Here is an 18782-nt window from a genome sequence, read left to right on the forward strand (position 1 = left end):
GTGGCCCCATTAGACTTACACTTAAACCTGTCTCAGTCTCTCACTACATCTTACGTTTGCCCTAACTAAGAATGTCTCCTATGTAATACGACTAATATCATAAGATTGATCTTTCAAATTAGTAAAACTGAAGATAGTTTAATTATTGAAATCTATCAATCAAATGAGCTATTATCATAAACTGTTGACATCATGATTTTATCTCGCGACGAGCTACCCGTTTTCTTTATTTACCTGTAAATTGTATGTTTGTAACAATATGGACATAAAGTTTTTAATTCCAATCGACTAGGCGTATTATGTCGATTCCTGACCCTCAAGACCTCTCAGGGAATTCTATAAATATAAGAAGATAGGAATCATTGACATTAGAGGCTCAATCACGCGAACCACACATACACTTTATAAGAAACAAAATGGAATACAGACAACCAAACCAACTTATGTAGTTAAATACAAACTGTTACTATAATTTCAATTGTATTCCTAACCGACATGAAAGATGACAGTGTCGATCGACATTGCATATTCACTCCGACAAAAATTCCCTGTATGGACGTCGGATTAAGCACACGGTCTCAAGAACTTGTGATAGTGATGACAATGATGAAAGATAATATTTTGTCCAAATTAATACGGATCGTGAGTCCGTGACTATATATAGCATTCTATGTTTTAAACTCAGAACCGAACCAAACCGAATCAAACCAAACCAAACCAAACCAGATCAAATCTTAATCTTGCAGCTCACTTAGGTTGCGATGGGTCTTTTTTATTTTTTATCTTTTATACTGCGAGATTGGTTTTTCATGGTCTGAAATCCGACTTTTCCGCTGTAAAATAAGACTTGCAGTTCGGAGGTCTCTTTCTCTGACTGGTAGCTAGGAGCTAAGGGAATTAGGGGGGATTCATCATCACTTCTCCGACGACGACGGTCGTTTTTTTTTTTTATCATTCGCCGCGCGAATTCGGAGAAGGAGCTGAAACCAACTCTCCGGCCGGATGAGAGACGAAAACCCATTTTTGTAAATTGAAGAGGTGAATGGCGAGATTAGTTGGTGCCTTTCTCTTGCCTCTGCTGCTCTTTGCAGGTAACTCATGGGGCCTTTTCTTTTTATTAAATTTTCTGTCTTTTGATTTCAGCTCAGTTTAATTTTCTGTGTCCACTTGTTTAGATGAATTATACTTTGCTATATGTTTTCATCTTATTTGTTGCAGCTGCTTGCATGCACTGGAGCTTGATCTCTCTTGTTGATTTGATAGCTTTCCTTCTTATTCTGTTTCAGGCACCCAAATTTGGTGAGTTGTTTTTATCTGCTTTAACCTACTTCTCCTTTGGACAATGTTGTGGACACAAGTAGATGCATTGTGTGCTTAGGGAGTACTACACTGCCTTTTTTTTTTATTAGGTAAATTACTGCCTTATAATGCAGAGAGTTTTTCCTGAACCTACAATTCTTGGTCGAATTCTTCTCTTTTAGCTTTAGGCTATATCGCTGACATTAATGGTTTTTGGCTTGAAAGTCCAGTTTTTTTGTGTCTCACTCAGTCACTCATGACTAGCTGCATGATTCTGCATTGGTTTGGCCTTTTATTTTCGGATTTTCCGCAAATGGTAGAGCGCCTTATCCATGAATTTGAAGTTCAGCTCCTGGCATTTGAAACATATAATTTACAATCTGCTTAATAAACTTGATTGAATATATTGCTATGATATTGAAGTCTATGTAGACTCTACTCATATTGATTAAACTTAAGAAGCTACTAGGTATAGTAATGTCTTTCTTTTTTAAGAAAGGTAAAATAATGTTGTGAGCTTCTTTTTTTACAATAATATTGAGTTTTCGAAACCTATCTGAATGCTGGCCTTAATACCACTGAATCTACAACTATAAATTTAGTCAGTATCAAGGATTTTTTTTTCTTTTATTCCACAATTTTGGTGTTATTTGTGTGACTTTTGGAGAAAAATAAAACAATTTTGGGGGTTTATTATGTGTCAAATCAACTTTAGTATTTCTAACACTGTTTCTTTGTTGTAGGATTTCATTTTGGAAGGAGGCTTTTATTCTTGTGGTTCATCATCATATTTTGTTTATTTGTTATACTTTGTGAAGTTCTATATCTGGTCATATGGGCTATCGAGGGAGATGTATGGAGTACAGCACAATTGTGGTGGGGAAAGCTCATAGGATTGTTGATGTACGAGTTCTTTCTTCTGTTTAGACCACATATGCACTTGTTTTCTGTGTATGCATACATATATAATTCACTTCTTGTCTATTCTTTTGCAGAGCTGAGTCATGGAAATCACCATCTGTGGTATACTTTTTGGTCCTACAACTCTCCATAGTTGCTATTTCATTAGTTGATTTGTATGGGAACAGATTTGGTCATTTTACATCATGTGATTCATGTTGGGGACAAATCTCATCAACTGTTGATCGCTTACTGTGTAAGTAATTTATCGCTGGAATTTATTTATTCCTGCCTGTTTTTATCTATGCACATGAAGACATATAGCATCATTTATGTAAACATTTTCAACTATGAGCTTGTATAAGGTTCTTTTGAGATATCGATGTAAACTGTTTCAAAATTCAGGCAGAGTAATTGATTAGTAGCCTTTTGTATAAATGAAAGATGCATGCATGCCCAGCTGTTGTCATTGTTTTTTCAGTTGATTAAGTAAGATACTTTAGTTTATAGTATAAATCTTGAAACTGATTGGTATTAATTTTCTGTTCCACAAGGAAGGTTCTCATCTAAGGGTTGCTTCTTGCTTGCTGTTGCCCGCTATCCAACTGGTTGCTGGAATCAGCAATCCATCATGGGTTTCTCTACCATTCTTTATTGGGAGCTGTGTTGGTCTTGTGGATTGGTCCTTGACAAGCAATTTCCTTGGACTTTTCAGGTGATTTTCTCATAAATTTTACCCTTTTTTTTTTCTAATATTATTCTCTCTCTCTCTCTCTCTCTCTCTCTCTCTCTGTGTGTTTTATTCAGTTTGTCTCTCATGGGGGTATCTATGGATTTGAAGGTGGTGGAGGCCTTTTCACTTGTATGCAGGCTTCAACATTGTCGTGCTTTATCTGTATCAGCTCCCTGTAGACTTTCCAGTTATGTTACAATGGGTAGCTGATTTCATCGGTCTCTTCAAAATAACTTTAGGATCCCAAGGAACCGAAGTTTGTTCAAGCTTCTCCCTCGTACTCTTTTACATAATGGTAAGCCTATGTTTTATGGCTTTTATAAATCTATCCAGTTCAATAACTATACTTATAAAAGCTCCTCAGATGTTATGGAAGTTGATCATTAAAACACGCTCCTTGATGATGTTGTTATATCTTTTTATTGATCTTTCTATTTGAAATGAATTATAAGTATAAGCTATAGCCATGAAGTTAATTTGTAAACATGAAATCTCAATTATGCTCACCAGAGAACGCTACTTAACCCACCAACTGTGTGTTATCCCTTCTGCTTTGCTACATTTTGTTTCAGGTCTTGAAATTCTTTGTGCATTCCTTTCAGCTGGTTTTTGTTTTCTTTTGACCCATTTTTGCCTTTAATGCAGTTATCCTATATCAGATGTGATCTTGAGGAAATGGATTCTATTTTGTCTATGAAAGAAAGTAACTTGACGGAGCATCTTCTTCCCTCAAAGCATTCATTTTTTATTCATCAATCAAGGTAAAAAATTTTGAGGTTATCGCATCTGTTCTTCCTGTTCACATTAGACCATTTTCTATGCTCATTCCTTCGTTACGTAGAAGTTAACCAATCATCTGACTTTTTCTTATATTTTAACACAAATTGGAGGGTGGCCTGTCTTCGTACCCTAAGTTGATGTCTTTGATAATTGTTGGTTCGATCTATCAACCTTAATTCAACTTTATTATGTGTGTGGCAGCTTACTGAATTCTTTTGTTACTTGCAGATCTGGTGTAAGGCATACCAATGTTTTGTTAACAGGGGCAGTTTTCCGGACCTTCACTATCAACTTTTTCACCTATGGTTTTCCGGTATTTGCTCCAATAGTCTTTGCCTCAACCATACAAATTTTTTTTAAAATGTTTTATAAGACTGACTTGACACATACAATGCCATATTTTTGAAGGACAGGATGAGGTAGTTGTGATTTTAGTGCTTGAATCTAATACATTTAATGTGAACCATCATGTAGGGATGTTATATCCAAGACTGACATACTTTTAATGCTTTGCTAATCGAGTGAGCTTGATTTGGTAGTTGAGCACTTGTTTGTCAGTTTTACTTGTAGAAAAATTGACGCTCCTTGTTCAATTTTGCCACAAAAATTCATCATATGAGATTGTGGCAACAGAGAAATATATTGATTAGAGTTTAGAGGAGAAGCCTATTTGTGTATGGCTTAAAGGAGATATTGCATACAAAAAAAAGGCGCATAGAATCGATATGGTTGACTTTCTACAACTGGGTTAAGGTAAGGATGATAATAATAAGTACATTGGTATTGCAACGAATCCAAATGGAATAGTTTATTTGATTGTCATGCAAGCTAAGATCTTTTGGTTGAAGGCTCGTGAGTAAGGTGAATGTCTTTAACTGCTTTATTTCATGAACTGTCAACAACGGCATCTACTGAGTTTATTTGAATTCATTAGGGACTGACTAAGGGTTGGTTTTATTTGGGTTCCAAGGAGCCCATTTTAAAGACATTTTTAAACTATTACTTCCCATAGTTTAGCTAACTTTTATTTAGAAAAAATTGATGGTATAACACTATGTTGTCTTTTGACTCTAGCATAATCAGTTCATATGAACAGTTTTCACTGATGTATTCAACAGGTATCCTTGGTTGCTCTGTCCTTTTGGAGTTTTCATTTTGCAAGTGTTTGTGCTTTTGGGCTACTTGCATATGTTGGCTACATCATATATGCATTCCCATCCTTATTCCGTTTGCATCGATTGAATGGGCTGCTTCTTGTCTTCATTCTCTTGTGGGCTGTTAGCACATATATCTTCAATGTAGCTTACTCATTCTTGAATTGGAAAATCGGGAAGGTAGTTTTGTTTCTGGTTGAATTCTTTTATGTCTGGATTCTACTGAAAATAATTGGAACTAATTATTTTCATTACATATTCAGAACATGGACATATGGGAGATGGTTGGCTTGTGGCATTATCCCACCCCTGGATTCTTTTTGCTTGCACAATTTTGTCTTGGGATATTGGTTGCATTGGGTAATCTTGTGAACAACTCAGTTTTCCTATGCTTGTCTAATGAGGATGGGCGAGCATCAAATGACAATAGTACTATGGAAGGTATTGAAATAATATAATCATAATAGTTGAATAATTAGTAGCTCTGCACTTAAAGAGTTATTAGCGACATTATACTCAGCCTACATGTACCTGATATCATATCCAAATTGGTTGTATTATGACAGTATGTCGCTCCTATAGCTACCTACTCTATTTCTATTACTTTTCCACGGATAGAGTATTCTACTGATTTTGAGCGATCCACGTAGACTTTGCTCATTGCTTGTTCGGTCTATATTTAATTTGTGTAATTCTATTTAATCCTTAATCACAGGTGAGGGAGAGACCAAAGTTTTGATTGTTGCCACAATAGCTTGGGGACTGCACAAATGCTCTCGGCCTATCATGCTGGTGCTGATATTTCTCATTGCCATGAAACCTGGTTTTATCCATGCTGTGTATGGTATGTGTCAAATAAAATTTGAACTGTCTTAAATTACAAAATTGATGGTTACAGTGATGCTGTTCAATCCTTTTATCAATGTTATTTAGCAGGATATTGATTAGAAAACAATGTGACACCATCTACGTCAATTTTGTAACTGGTTGTTATGTTTTGATCTGTGTTTCAGTGATTTTCTTTTTGATATATCTTTTGAGCCACAACATCAACAGAAAATTGCGCCAGTCTCTGATTCTTCTTTGCGAGGTTCACTTTGCACTATTGTATATCATTCAGATCAATCCGATCTCCAATAGCTTGGAGCAAGAAGGCTCTTTGAGTGCACAAGTCTTATTACAGTTAGGTAGTCACAGTTTTTTTTCCTTCTTCGGTCATTTGTGAATTGGTGAATGCAGTTATGGATTGTTTCAGATAATTAATGCAAATTATCTCTTTTTTTTGGTCTGATCAATAACTAGCTGCAAAAAGGAAATATGTATGTGTAGTGATAGCATTTCAATTGGAATTTTTGCAGGTCTCCTTGAAAAGGAAAGCTCGTGGGATTTCTTGGAAATTGCTTTGCTTGCTTGCTTCTGTGCAATTCATAACCATGGTTTTGAAATGCTTTTTTCATTCTCAGCAATTGTGCAACATACACCTAGCCTTCCAGTTGGATTTAGCATTTTAAAAGCTGGTCTGAACAAATCAGTATTGTTGTCAGTGTATGCTTCCTCGTCCACTAATTACAGCCATGACAATCCTTCTTACGGTATCTTATTTCTCCATTCTATATGTTTTCATATGCTTTTGAATGACTTTCAGTCCGAATAAATTAGTTGTTATGGTAGTGCATTATTTAGTTGGAGTTAGGGGAAGTTGGGCTTTCGATGAGATTGCAGTAGACAGGGAAGTTGGGTCTACAGTTTGTCTACCCAACTTATTAGTATGAGATAAACTAAATAGAATAGGGTGGATGAGAACCAATATTTGGACAGAAAATTTCTCATAGATATTGGTAGAAATCCACTGCTTTAATATTAATAAGATTTGATAGCATCCATTGTGATGGATGGAAAGAGTGGTGAATTGGCAATTGTGAAATAAAATTTGGATTTATAAAATTGATCTGATCAACCTACAAAATACATGCCGTTAGCTTTCTGAGGCTAAGGACCAACAATCATGGCTTATACTAGGGCAGAACTGTGCTCATTCAGTTTGTGAATTCAATTGAAAACTAAAAAGCAGCAGTGTCTAAACCAGTATAGGGCACCTAGGAAAACGACCACCAGCACTAGTGTCTTTCTTCTACTTCTACTTCTACTGCAACTCCTTATGCTGTTTGTCACATTTACTTAACAATGATATTGCTGTTTTGTTTCGCTTTTCAGAGAGAAGAATAGCGTTGTTCCTCAGTGCAATTGGGCAGAAGTTCCTATCTATGTACCGATCATGTGGAACCTACATTGCTTTTCTGACTATTCTTGTTAGTGTTTACTTGATGAGACCAAATTATATTTCATTTGGGTATATATTTCTTCTCCTCATTTGGATAATTGGAAGACAACTTGTTGAGAGAACGAAAAAGCGCCTGTGGTTCCCATTAAAAGCATATTCGATTACGGTCTTCATATTTATATATAGCTTGAGCAGCTTCCCCAGCATTGAGGTTTGGTTGTCCAGGTTGATAGACCTTAAATTTTGTATGGGTTATGACCCAAAAGCTTCATCTTTGGAAAATGTTTGGGAATCTCTTGCAGTCTTGATTGTGATGCAACTTTACAGCTATGAGAGGAGGCAGAGTAGGTACATCAGATCAGATGGTCCTGACTTGACAGAACTTGGAGTGCTTGGGTTTGTAAAGCGCTTTTTCATTTGGCACAGCAATAAGATCTTGTTTATTGCATTATTCTATGCATCGTTGTCTCCAATTAGTGCATTTAGCTTTTTGTATCTCCTTGGACTCGTTAGCTGTTCAACTTTACCTAAAGCTTCACGGATCCCATCCAAATCACTCTTGATGTACACAGGATTTCTTGTAACAGCTGAGTATCTTTTTCAGATGTTAGGTGGCCAGGCTGCAATGTTTCCTGGACAAAAGCACTATAATATTTCTTTTCTTTTGGGTTTCCGTGAGTTTAAACCTGGCTTTTGGGGTCTAGAATCTGGATTGAGAGGAAAAGTTCTGGTGATTGCTGCATGCACCCTGCAGTATAATGTTTTTCACTGGTTGGAGAGTATGCCAAGTACTATTCTAAGCAAAGGAATGGGAGAGCCTTGTCCACTGTTTGTGTCAGAAGAAGATACAAAAAATAGTGCTGACATCCCCAGTGAGGAGAACAGGCCATCAATTCCATTTTCTGTGAAGCGAGATGGGGCAAGAAGTCATTCATGGCCCTTTTTTCCCCCTGGTCTGTTGCAATCACCTAATTCCTCATCCACAAAGGCAGGAACTTCTGAGGGTAGTAGCAGTAGCAAATATTCATTTGGATACATTTGGGGAAGCACCAAGGAGAGTCATAAGTGGAACAAGAAAAGGATCCTTGCCTTGCGAAAGGAGAGATTTGAAACACAAAAGCTCATCTCTAAAATCTATATGAAATTCTGGATGGAGAATATGTTCAATCTCTTTGGTCTTGAGATCAACATGATTGCCCTGCTTCTTGCAAGCTTTGCTTTGTTGAATGTCATATCTATGCTTTACATTGCATTGCTTGCTGCTTGTATTATTTTGAATCGGCAGATAATACGTAAGTTATGGCCAGTTTTTGTCTTCCTGTTTGCGTCCATTCTCATTCTTGAGTACTTTGCCATCTGGAAGAGTACTTGGCCACCAAATCATCCTGATGCAACTAATCCACGTTGCCATGATTGCTACACAACCTCAACCATGTATTTCAGTTACTGCAAGTACTGCTGGTTAGGTATTACTCTCCTTATCTATCTTTTAATTACAGAATAGAGCATGTGCATGTTCCCACAGACACCAATTCATTAAGGTTGAGTTTTTAAATGTTGGCTTTTAACAATGCAATGTTGTTCTGAGATACTCGGTTATTCATTTTCTTTGAATAGTTGGAAACATAATTGCTGACAGTTTTCATTGTAATATGTTACTACCCGTTGCTTGAATTAGTTTAAAATTTGAAAATGCTATTTATGTTTTTCCCTGCCTTTATGTTTTGTTTGCTTAGAATTAAATGTTGTGGAGTCAATGCACTTTAGTTTATATAACTCATGGGTGTGCTGCTTCTGTCACAGGAGTTAATGTTGATGATCCACGAATGCTGATTAGCTATCTTATAGTCTTCATGCTTGCTTGTTTCAAACTTCGTGCTGATCATTTGTCCAGCTTCTCAGGCTCGTCAACATACCGTGAGATGATATCTCAACGTAAAAATACATTTGTATGGAGAGACCTCTCTTTTGAAACTAAAAGCATGTGGACATTCCTTGATTACGTGCGGCTTTACTGCTATTGCCATCTACTGGATCTTGTGCTTGCCTTGATTTTGATTACTGGAACCATTGAGTATGACATTCTACACCTCGGTTATCTTGCATTTGCGCTGGTTTTCTTTCGGGTTAGACTTGAAATACTAAAGAAAAGGAACAAGATGTTCAAATACTTGCGCATTTACAATTTTGCTGTCATTGTTCTTTCTCTTGCATATCAATCACCTTTTGTGGGTTGTTCTGGGAAGTGTGAGACCGTAGATTACATGTACGAAATGATTGGCTTTTATAAATATGACTATGGGTTTCAGATAACGTCAAGATCAGCTCTCGTTGAGATTATCATTTTTATGCTGGTATCACTTCAGTCATATATGTTCTCCTCTAAAGAGTTTGATTATGTGTCTCGATATCTTGAAGCCGAACAAATTGGTATGATTGTTCGTGAACAAGAAAAAAAAGCTGCATGGAAAACTGCACAGTTGCAACATATTCGTGAATCGGAGGAGAAGAAACTCCAGCGTAACCTGCAAGTGGAGAAGATGAAGTCAGAAATGCTTAATTTACAAACCCAGCTTCACAGTATGAACTCAGTCACAAGTTGCGGTGACTCTCCTGTCAGTGAAGGCCTAAGAAGGAGGAGAACTACTTCTCTTAACTTGAACAATGATGCTGGGAGCCCTGATAAAGATGGTTTTCTCATGAAAAAGGAGCAGGTAATTAGAGAGACATCTAACAATGAATTGCATGAGTCTCCTGCAGCAGGGAATCTGGAAAACCTTATTGTAGATTCTAAGAAGAATTCAATGCAGTCTATCCCTTCTGAGATCACTGAAATTGAAGAGGACGTTGCTGATGGTACAGTTTTTGATTCAGAGAAGAAAGAGAAGAATAAAGGGAAATCAAAAGATAACCCACTGATATCAGCAGTTCATCTGATAGGTGATGGTGTTTCCCAGGTACAGTCCATTGGAAATCAAGCAGTTAACAACCTCATCAGCTTCTTGAATATTGACGAGGAGCCTGATATCCATGAGCACTCTCCTGAGGATGGGGCGTATGATGAGATGGAGAGCCAGAAAACAAAATATTCCAGTTTTCATCGTTCATCTTCCCTGCAGTCTGATATGAGTTCTGATGCCACAAGTCTGCAGTTAGGAAGGATCTTCCGTCACATATGGTCGCGCATGCGGTCCAATAATGATGTTGTCTGTTATTGTTGCTTTGTCATCCTCTTTTTGTGGAACTTCAGTCTGCTTTCCATGGTGTATCTGGCAGCTTTATTCTTCTATGCACTGTGTGTCAATTCTGGTCCAAGTTACATATTCTGGGTTATCATGCTCATATACACAGAAGTCTATATTTTGCTTCAGTATCTATACCAGATTATCATCCAGCACTATGGTTTAGGTATTTCTCCAGAGCTACTTCGTGAGTTGGGATTTCCTGCGCATAAAATCACGTCTTCTTTTGTTGTCAGTTCTTTGCCACTCTTTCTTGTATACTTATTCACCCTCGTCCAGAGCTCTATAACTGCAAAGGATGGTGAGTGGATGTCGTCTGCAGACGTCAACTCCTATAGGAGGAACGCTTTCCATGGAAAAGAGGTTCCTGTCACTTATAGATGGAATGATCGGGCAAAGGACTTGCAGCACATAGTAGAAAATTTCATAAAGTTGATATTTAGAAGCTTCTTTAGATACTGGGGATCACTAACACAGGGAGCAGAGTCCCCTCCTTACTTTCTTCAGGTTTCCATGGATGTGTGCTCCTGGCCAGAGGATGGTATACAGCCAGAAAGGATTGAGTCTGGAGTAAATGAATTGCTTAGAATCATACATGATGAAAGATGTAAGGAAAAGGATCCTAAAAGATGCCCATTTGCTAGCAGGGTGCATGTACAAAGCATTGAAAGGAGTCAGGAAAATGCAAATGTGGCCTTGGTTGTTTTTGAGGTGGTATATGCCTCCTCTGTCATAGACTGTGCTTCGGTAGAATGGTACAAGTCGCTAACTCCAGCAGCTGATGTGGCAAAAGAGATTCATAAAGCCCTGCATGCTGGTTTTGTTGAAGAAGTAGGATTCCCATACCCTATACTCTCTGTTATTGGGGGAGGCAAAAGAGACATTGATCTTTATGCCTACGTATTTGGTGCTGATCTAAGTGTTTTCTTTTTAGTGGCCATATTCTACCAGTCTGTTATAAAAAATAAAAGTGACTTTCTTGACGTGTATCAGCTTGAAGATCAATTTCCTAAAGAGTTCGTGTTCATCTTAATGGTTAGTTCTTCTTGTCTCTTTCTTGCTCTGACCTGTGATAAATTATTCACTCAAAATCATGGAATATGATGTATGAAATAGAAGTTAATTGATCACGTGGTTCACTCTATGGAATATGTTGTATGAAATAGATGGCATTTCTTATGTGTTAATAAGCTTTATTCAATTTCAAAATTATCTAAGTGCTAACAAATAAGTGGTCTTCATTGCAGATTATCTTCTTCTTGATTGTGCTTGATCGAATAATCTATCTCTGTTCATTTGCCACTGGAAAAGTGATATACTACCTTTTCAACCTCATCCTCTTCACATATTCTGTTACGAAGTATGCTTGGCATATGGAGCCTTCCCACCATGCTGGAGGATTAGCACTTCGTGCTATATTTCTTGCAAAATCAGTATCTCTGGCACTGCAAGCTATACAACTTAGACATGGAATTCCTCACAAAAGCACTTTGTACCGTCAATTTTTGACCAGTGAAATTTCACGAATTAATTACCTAGGATATCGACTATATCGTGCTCTGCCATTCCTTTATGAATTGAGATGTGTGCTTGACTGGTCATGCACAACCACGTCTTTGACCATGTATGATTGGCTGAAAGTGAGTTTTCAAATCTCTGTCTATGATTTAACTGGAATATTTTGTATGTTAAATCTGAAACTAAATTGTTGCTTTCATATAGCTGGAGGACATACATGCAAGCTTGTACCTTGTCAAATGTGATGCACTCCTGAATAGAGCAACGCACAAACAAGGGGAAAAGCAAACACAAATGACCAAATGTTGCAATGGGATATGTCTGTTTTTCATATTGATTTGTGTCATTTGGGCGCCAATGCTGGTAAGTAAATTTGATAATATATGGAAGTTTTATCCTTATAGGTGTTGGGAAAAATTCATAGTGTCTAGCAGGGTTAGTGAGGTAATTAATGGTTACTTGGCTCATAGTATTAAAGGATATGTGCATATTACATATGTATAAGATGAATAACATCTTAAACTTTGTCTAGACCCTATGTGTACTGTGCTTAATTAGATTTATCAAGTGGGAAATGCTAAGAGGAAAAAAAAAAAAAAAGGTCCAGATTGATGCATTCTCTTCTCTAAGAAACTAACTGCATGCAATGAGAAACTTTTAAGTAGTCGTGTGGGGATATCCACAATGTAATTGTTAACCCTGAGTCCTCCATCTTAATGGTGAACTGGTATAGATGTATCATAGTATCTTCATGGAATAATGCATAGAAATGTTTTTTGTCTGCTCACAGATGTATAGCAGTGGTAACCCGACAAACATTGCAAATCCCATTAAAGATGCCAGTGTTCAAGTTGATATCAAGACAATGAGTGGGAGTTTGACCCTGTATCAGAGCACCCTCTGTGAAAAGATCGATTGGGATGTCGTGAACTCTGATGTTAATCTTGATCCTCAAAGTTATTTGGAGACATATAATAAGAAGGATGTCCAATTGATATGCTGTGAAGCTGATGCAAGTGTTCTGTGGCTTGTTCCCGATGTCGTTCAAACCAGATTTATACGGTCCCTCGATTGGGAGAGCAACATGGATATAACTTTTACTTGGGTGCTTACCAGGGAGCGACCCAAAGGCAAGGAAGTTGTGAAATATGAAAATTATCTTGGTTTTGAGGATCTTCCAAAACAATCAGATGTACAGAAGGTCCTTAATGGCTCTACCAATAGCTTTAGGATATACAATGTCTATCCAAGATACTTGCGTGTCACTGGTTCTGGTGATGTCAGGCCACTGGAAACAGGGGTACAGGCTTTCAATCTCATTCTCTTTTTTACAGCAGTTCTTTATTAAGATTACTGAAATGCTGGTATTCACAGGAAATTTTCGTCACTGCGGACCTCATTATAAATCATGCTAGCTACCAGTGGTGGTGGTCCTTCCTTGACATCAATTCATCGGATGTTAACGGATGCGGCGGTCTGAGAGGACCTATGGCCATTGTTATGTCTGAAGAAACGCCGCCACGTAAGATTACCTGCCATATTTTGTTTCAGATGCATATTTAAATTTTGTGGTTTAGTGACTTATATTTTGGTTATTCGAATCATCATTTCGATGGTGTTGCTGACCTGCATATAATTGTCATATCATTTCAGAAGGTATTCTTGGTGACACACTTAGCAAGTTCAGCATTTGGGGTCTCTACATAACATTTGTTCTTGCTGTTGGCCGCTTCATCAGACTCCAGTGTTCTGACCTAAGAATGAGGATCCCCTATGAGAATCTCCCTTCGTGTGATAGGTAAGCAACCTTGATCTGAACCTTATTTTCCATTCACAACCCACTCAAGTTCAATTTTTCAAATGAGAAACTTAGTCTCAAGATTTCCGTGGTTTTGTTTCAGGTTGTTGGCCATTTGTGAGGATATATATGCTGCAAGAGCAGAGGGTGAGCTTGGTATTGAAGAGATCCTGTACTGGACGCTGGTGAAGATATACAGATCACCACACATGCTTCTAGAGTACACAAAACCTGACTAGACCAGTTGTCAAATTCAACCCTCTGCTGTCAATGACTCTCAGTGTAGCATACCTTTTGCCTAATAGAAGAGGACAATAGTGGTTACATGTACACATGTATATTTCAGAATTACTGGTTATGTAAATAGTACAGTAGAAATTTAATCAAGGCAATCATACAGTTTTTTCAAGGAAAATGTCTCCAGTCCATTTCTGTACTTTCATAAACTTTGTGTGTGTGTGTGTGTGTGTGTGTGCGTGTGTGTGATGGGAAACTTCAAGAGGAAGGAGACTCCTTGAAGAACTTGCAGGCAGCTTAGTTGCTCACTCGCATTTGTCATGTCCCCAACGAATAGTAAGGAACATAACTTAAAACAGGTTTTCTTTTCACTAGGTAATTCTGTGGTGAAGAGATGTGTATGTCTTTACAAGATTACAAAAACTGACACTTGACATGCAATATGGAACCAACATGATGAAAACTCTATCTAATAGCACTACAAGGATCATTTGTGAGGATACACCAAACCATCTCCATTAATAAACTGAGCAACAGTTGCAAAACCAAATAACAACAGCTAGGTATCCCAATTCCATCACAAAGATAAACAAACATACTTTCTACACGAAGCAAGGCCTCCCAACCAAAATTTGCCCCCGTCTTTCCAAGATACACTACTTGCTCTAGTCCTTTGTTGTTTTAAGTTTTTTGTTGCTGCTACCTGGAACCTTCTTGGGAACATCCACAGGAATAGTGTCTTCCATAACCTTTGGGCTTCCAAAGTCGAAATCTGAAGGGGATATGCCATTGTACTTGGGATTGCCTTTCAAGATTGTGGCAATTTCATTTTGGGATCTCAGTTTTTTCCCCTCAGGTGTAATGTAATAAGTATCCAGTTTGGAATAGTCTTTTCTAAGCACCAAATGCCTCTTAAACCCTTCTGGTGTCTTCTTCATGTTAGGCTTGTCAACAACCCATGTCCTAGAAGAATCGTACTCAATATCAGCAGGATCTTCACAAGACACACCAGGTCTTCTGTTACAGTAGAATGGTTCCTCACTGAGCTTGCTTCTGATGTCTTCAAACTCATCTTCAGATTGAATCACCCTCCATTTGTGGCATTTCTCACACTGTGCAGCTAATACATCAATGGAGCTTTGCCCTGAGTATGGTTTCTGTCAAGACACTCCAATGAGTCAGCATATTTTCCATTCATCAAAATCGCAAGCAAAGACAAACCCAACGACTCATGCAAATGAAAGTTGATATTTAAATGAAGAACACAAGGCAGACTGCTAACCAAAGCAAGAAAAAAAATACCGAATGCACACTTATGTTCATTCAAATATCAATATACCCCAACTCCATTTCAAGTTTACACCAAGGCTTTCTGCTAAGCGTACAAGCCTTTTGAGCTACTCGTGCCAATCAAGCTTCTAAATCCAAAGGAGGAACACGTCCCAAAAATGCATTATTGAAGGAAGGACAAAATAAACACTCATGTGTTCAATCTATATACTCCCAGCTCCACATAAATATTGGCTGTTCAGTATACCGTATACACGATCCACATCTATGCAGGCCAGTTATCATTCACTCTAACCTCAACCCCCATCTTTTAACCCAATTTCCAACAGAAATGTAGCAGAGGCAACACCATACTACCATTAAGTATATCAACAACAAGCTAATAGGCGATTGTCTGACCCTTCAACCTTCAAATATCAAGCTACTTATGCAAGAAAAACTATGAACTTCTGGAACACAACTCAACAACAAACCAAATACCCCATTTCCAAAAACCCATTAACATTCAGCTAAGCAGAGAACTGTCAACTTCACCTAAAACACATCCTCCTCAAACCAAAAACCCCATTTCCTGAAAACCCATTGACATGCATCCTAAGCTGACATTTTTACTATCTTATTGAGCTCCCAAAACATGAAGACACTAAATTTCAGCCACTTTTTTCAACCAACTTTCCTTTTAGTTGGGTTTTCATGGCAACCAAACATTTCAATTATCATGAATTGAAGATCTATACAAAGAAGCCAAATCAGAAAAAGAAGCAATATTGAATGGAAAAGATAGTACCTTGGACGACGATTTTGGGGTTTCCTGAGCGGCCTTCATTTAGTCGCTGATTGATTATGTTTGTTTTCTTCAATAAGGTAAGAAGAAGAAGAAGAAGAAGAAGAAGAAAGGGGCGCCTCTCATGCTTTTATCTTTGTCTCTCTTTTTTCACGAGTATTAATAGTCAGGAGGTCACTCCATTTATGGAGGATATACCTTTATAATTCGCCTGAAGTATTTGTATTTTTTTTCTCTTTAAACTCACTCAATTGTTTTTTGGGGCAAATTATAAAATACAGGATAATTTTGTTAAATTAATATCTGATTAATGAATAATTTTACTAAAATAATATTTTTTGTCAGTTTTAATTCGGGACTAACGTGTTAAATTAATATTTCACTAAATTTTTAAGATAATAAAAATTAAAAAATTCATATTAAAACTCATAATTTTGTGCCAAAACAAACTAACCAACCGATTACTAACCAAACTAAAATAGCTGGTAACCGAAGACGTTGGTTACCAAAAATTTGATACGGTAGTACCGTACCAATTATAAAATGTTAGGACGGTAATGGTATATATTTTTTAGTAATTATGATATACCATACCAACCAAATATGATAATTAGTTTTTTATAAAAATATTTAAAGTATGGCGACTTTTTATTATGTTTGGATTATAACTACTAGCCTATGCATTTGAGCTTTGACATTTGATATTTGTATTATGTCTATTGTCTTTACTTGCTTGATTATAGCACTTTAACTTCAATATTTAATTATCTTTTTATTGCTTTGGACTGTTTTAGACTTATGTTTTCATTGTTTTAAACTTATGTATTGATTATTACTTTGAAATTTGTTACATGTTTTTTTTATTGTTTACACCATACGCGGTCAATTATTCCGTTATGAATTTTATGGGCTTTAAAAATATTTGACCCAAAATCTAAACTCGGTTGGAAGTCCATACTAACTGTACCAACAAAGTACCAACATGTACCAATTAAAATCTAAACTCGATAGTGGTAGCCAATTTTATATACCAATTACAATTGGTATGGTATATGGTTTTAGGAAAATTATCTTGGTATTGTACCAAAACCAGCCATAATCTATATAGACCCTCCATCGAATATATAAATTAATAATGACATAATTTATATAATAATTTTTACATTTATGAGGATTTCATTGAATAATTTTGTTGATTTAATTATCATCAAATAAAATAATACAATATATCGAACAACATAATATTTTAAATGACAAACATCTGTTTAGTCTCTGTATTTTTGGTCGGTCATTCATTTAGTCTATGAAGTTTCAATATCATCTATATAGTCATCGAACTTGCAACTTTTAATCTAGATAGTCTACTCCATCAATTCATATGTTAAAATGATGAGGTGACCGTTAAATATCCTCCTAAAAATGTGTATTTATCAAAATGTCCTTATATCATTGTTTTCTTTTTATTTTCTTTAGTATTTCTTTTTTATTGTTTTCAATATATTTTTAAGAGATATGAATGCCTTTACTTGACAAAGTTATGTCCATTGTCTATTTGTGTCTTTATATAAATTTAACTTAAGGTGAAAATCATAAATTTATTAGATAATTAAAGAAAATATAAGAAAAATACTCCTAGGGAAAACACCTTCTAATATTTTCTTTAATTATATAATAAATTTATGATTTTCACCTTAAGTTAAATTTATATGAAGACACAAAGAAATATAAGGTTAAAATCATAAATTTATTAGATAATTGGAGAAAATATTAGAAAACGTTTGCCCTAGGCGTATTTTTTTAAATATTTTATTCAATTATCTAATAAATTTATATGAAGACACAAAGAAAAAATGGAAATGACTTTGTCAAGTAAAGGCATTAATATCTCTTAAAATATATTGAAAATAATAAAAAATAAATACTAAAGAAAATAAAAAAAAACATTGATATAAGGACATTTTGGTAAACACATTTTTTAGAGGATATTTAACGGCCACCTCATCATTTTAACAGATGAATTGACGGAGTACACTATCTAGATTAAAAATTGCAAGTTCGGGAATTATATAGATGATATATAAACTTCAGGGACTAAATGAATGACTGACCAAAAGTGCATGGACTAAACAGACGTTTGCCCTATTTTAAATCATGGTATATGTGACAAATCCAACAATGTGGTGCATGAACAAAAATTAAAACTTTTTTCTTTGAAAAAAGTGAAAGAAAATATTTATTATACCTTGATAAATTAATAAGTTATTAATTAATCGATATATTAATATCTCACTAAAATAATAATTTTTCTCAGTCCTGAGTCTATTAATTTATAGAGGTTTTACTGTAGCACCATATCACATTATAAATTAGAAAAATGTCACCACTTATTTCCCAATTATAAAAATGTCATCTTAATTGACTAGAAATTAGAAAAAGTTAACAAATTTAGAACAAAATTAGAAAATAGTCACTTTAAAAATATTTTTCGGACAATTTTACCATTTTATACTTCTTTTTTCTTTCTTCTTCTAATTCCGACTATAACTTTACCTTTCGACGATGGATTTGAGAGTGGTTGATATCATTAGAAAGATCTTTGTCATCTCTTTCATTTGATACCTTACTCACTCAGAACCGACCATTGTACAAGGCGCAATAGTCCTCGTAAGCGGTTGCCGCCGCCGATAGCGGTGCTGCAAGCAATTCGGATGAAACCGGAGCTTAAGGTTATTTAATTATAGTTATTATCTTCATTATAAGCGTACT

General features: G+C 36.1%; 2 protein-coding genes across 4 annotated transcripts; one reads left to right on the forward strand and one right to left on the reverse strand.

Annotated features, from left to right (window-relative positions):
• Positions 1-711: 711 nt before the first annotated feature.
• LOC126785373 (piezo-type mechanosensitive ion channel homolog) lies at positions 712-14113 on the forward strand. 3 transcript variants are annotated; one of them, XM_050511037.1, is made up of 21 exons: positions 712-1091; positions 1219-1299; positions 2043-2202; positions 2295-2455; positions 2758-2914; positions 3041-3227; positions 3578-3693; positions 3941-4025; positions 4831-5046; positions 5130-5307; positions 5582-5710; positions 5880-6053; positions 6225-6458; positions 7081-8613; positions 8951-11424; positions 11637-12029; positions 12112-12270; positions 12698-13207; positions 13282-13429; positions 13561-13705; positions 13809-14113. In XM_050511037.1, exons 1-21 carry the CDS (start codon positions 1043-1045, stop codon positions 13942-13944), a joined length of 7425 nt encoding a protein of 2474 aa, XP_050366994.1. In that variant the 5' UTR covers positions 712-1042; the 3' UTR covers positions 13945-14113. The 3 variants fall into 3 exon arrangements, with proteins under 3 accessions (XP_050366994.1, XP_050366996.1, XP_050366997.1); XM_050511039.1 differs by lacking the exons at positions 712-1091; positions 1219-1299 and having other exon boundaries at positions 2055-2202; positions 2754-2914; XM_050511040.1 differs by lacking the exons at positions 712-1091; positions 1219-1299; positions 2043-2202; positions 2295-2455 and having other exon boundaries at positions 2779-2914; positions 3070-3227.
• Positions 14114-14396: 283 nt separating this feature from the next.
• Positions 14397-16164, reverse strand: LOC126783640 (methyl-CpG-binding domain-containing protein 4-like). The gene is made up of 2 exons (XM_050509146.1): positions 16020-16164; positions 14397-15099 (listed from the first exon to the last, which is right to left on the reverse strand). Exons 1-2 carry the CDS (start codon positions 16056-16058, stop codon positions 14608-14610), a joined length of 531 nt encoding a protein of 176 aa, XP_050365103.1. The 5' UTR covers positions 16059-16164; the 3' UTR covers positions 14397-14607.
• Positions 16165-18782: the final 2618 nt, after the last annotated feature.

The sequence above is a fragment of the Argentina anserina genome, chromosome 2 (assembly GCF_933775445.1).
Source record: "Argentina anserina chromosome 2, drPotAnse1.1, whole genome shotgun sequence".
In the NCBI taxonomy this organism is placed as follows: domain Eukaryota; kingdom Viridiplantae; phylum Streptophyta; class Magnoliopsida; order Rosales; family Rosaceae; genus Argentina; species Argentina anserina.

What these genes read in the sequence shown, in the direction of transcription:
- LOC126785373 (XM_050511037.1), top strand. Translation starts at nt 1,043, where the DNA reads ATGGCGAGATTAGTTGGTGCCTTTCTCTTGCCTCTGCTGCTCTTTGCA. An exon ending in AATTTCCTTGGACTTTTCAG is followed by an intron (nt 2,915 to 3,040) that starts GTGATTTTCTCA and finishes ATGGATTTGAAG; the next exon opens with GTGGTGGAGGCCTTTTCACT. An exon ending in TTTTATCCATGCTGTGTATG is followed by an intron (nt 5,711 to 5,879) that starts GTATGTGTCAAA and finishes TCTGTGTTTCAG; the next exon opens with TGATTTTCTTTTTGATATAT.
- LOC126783640 (XM_050509146.1), bottom strand. Translation starts at nt 16,058, where the DNA reads ATGAAGGCCGCTCAGGAAACCCCAAAATCGTCGTCCAAG. An exon ending in CCCCAAAATCGTCGTCCAAG is followed by an intron (nt 15,100 to 16,019) that starts GTACTATCTTTT and finishes GTGTCTTGACAG; the next exon opens with AAACCATACTCAGGGCAAAG.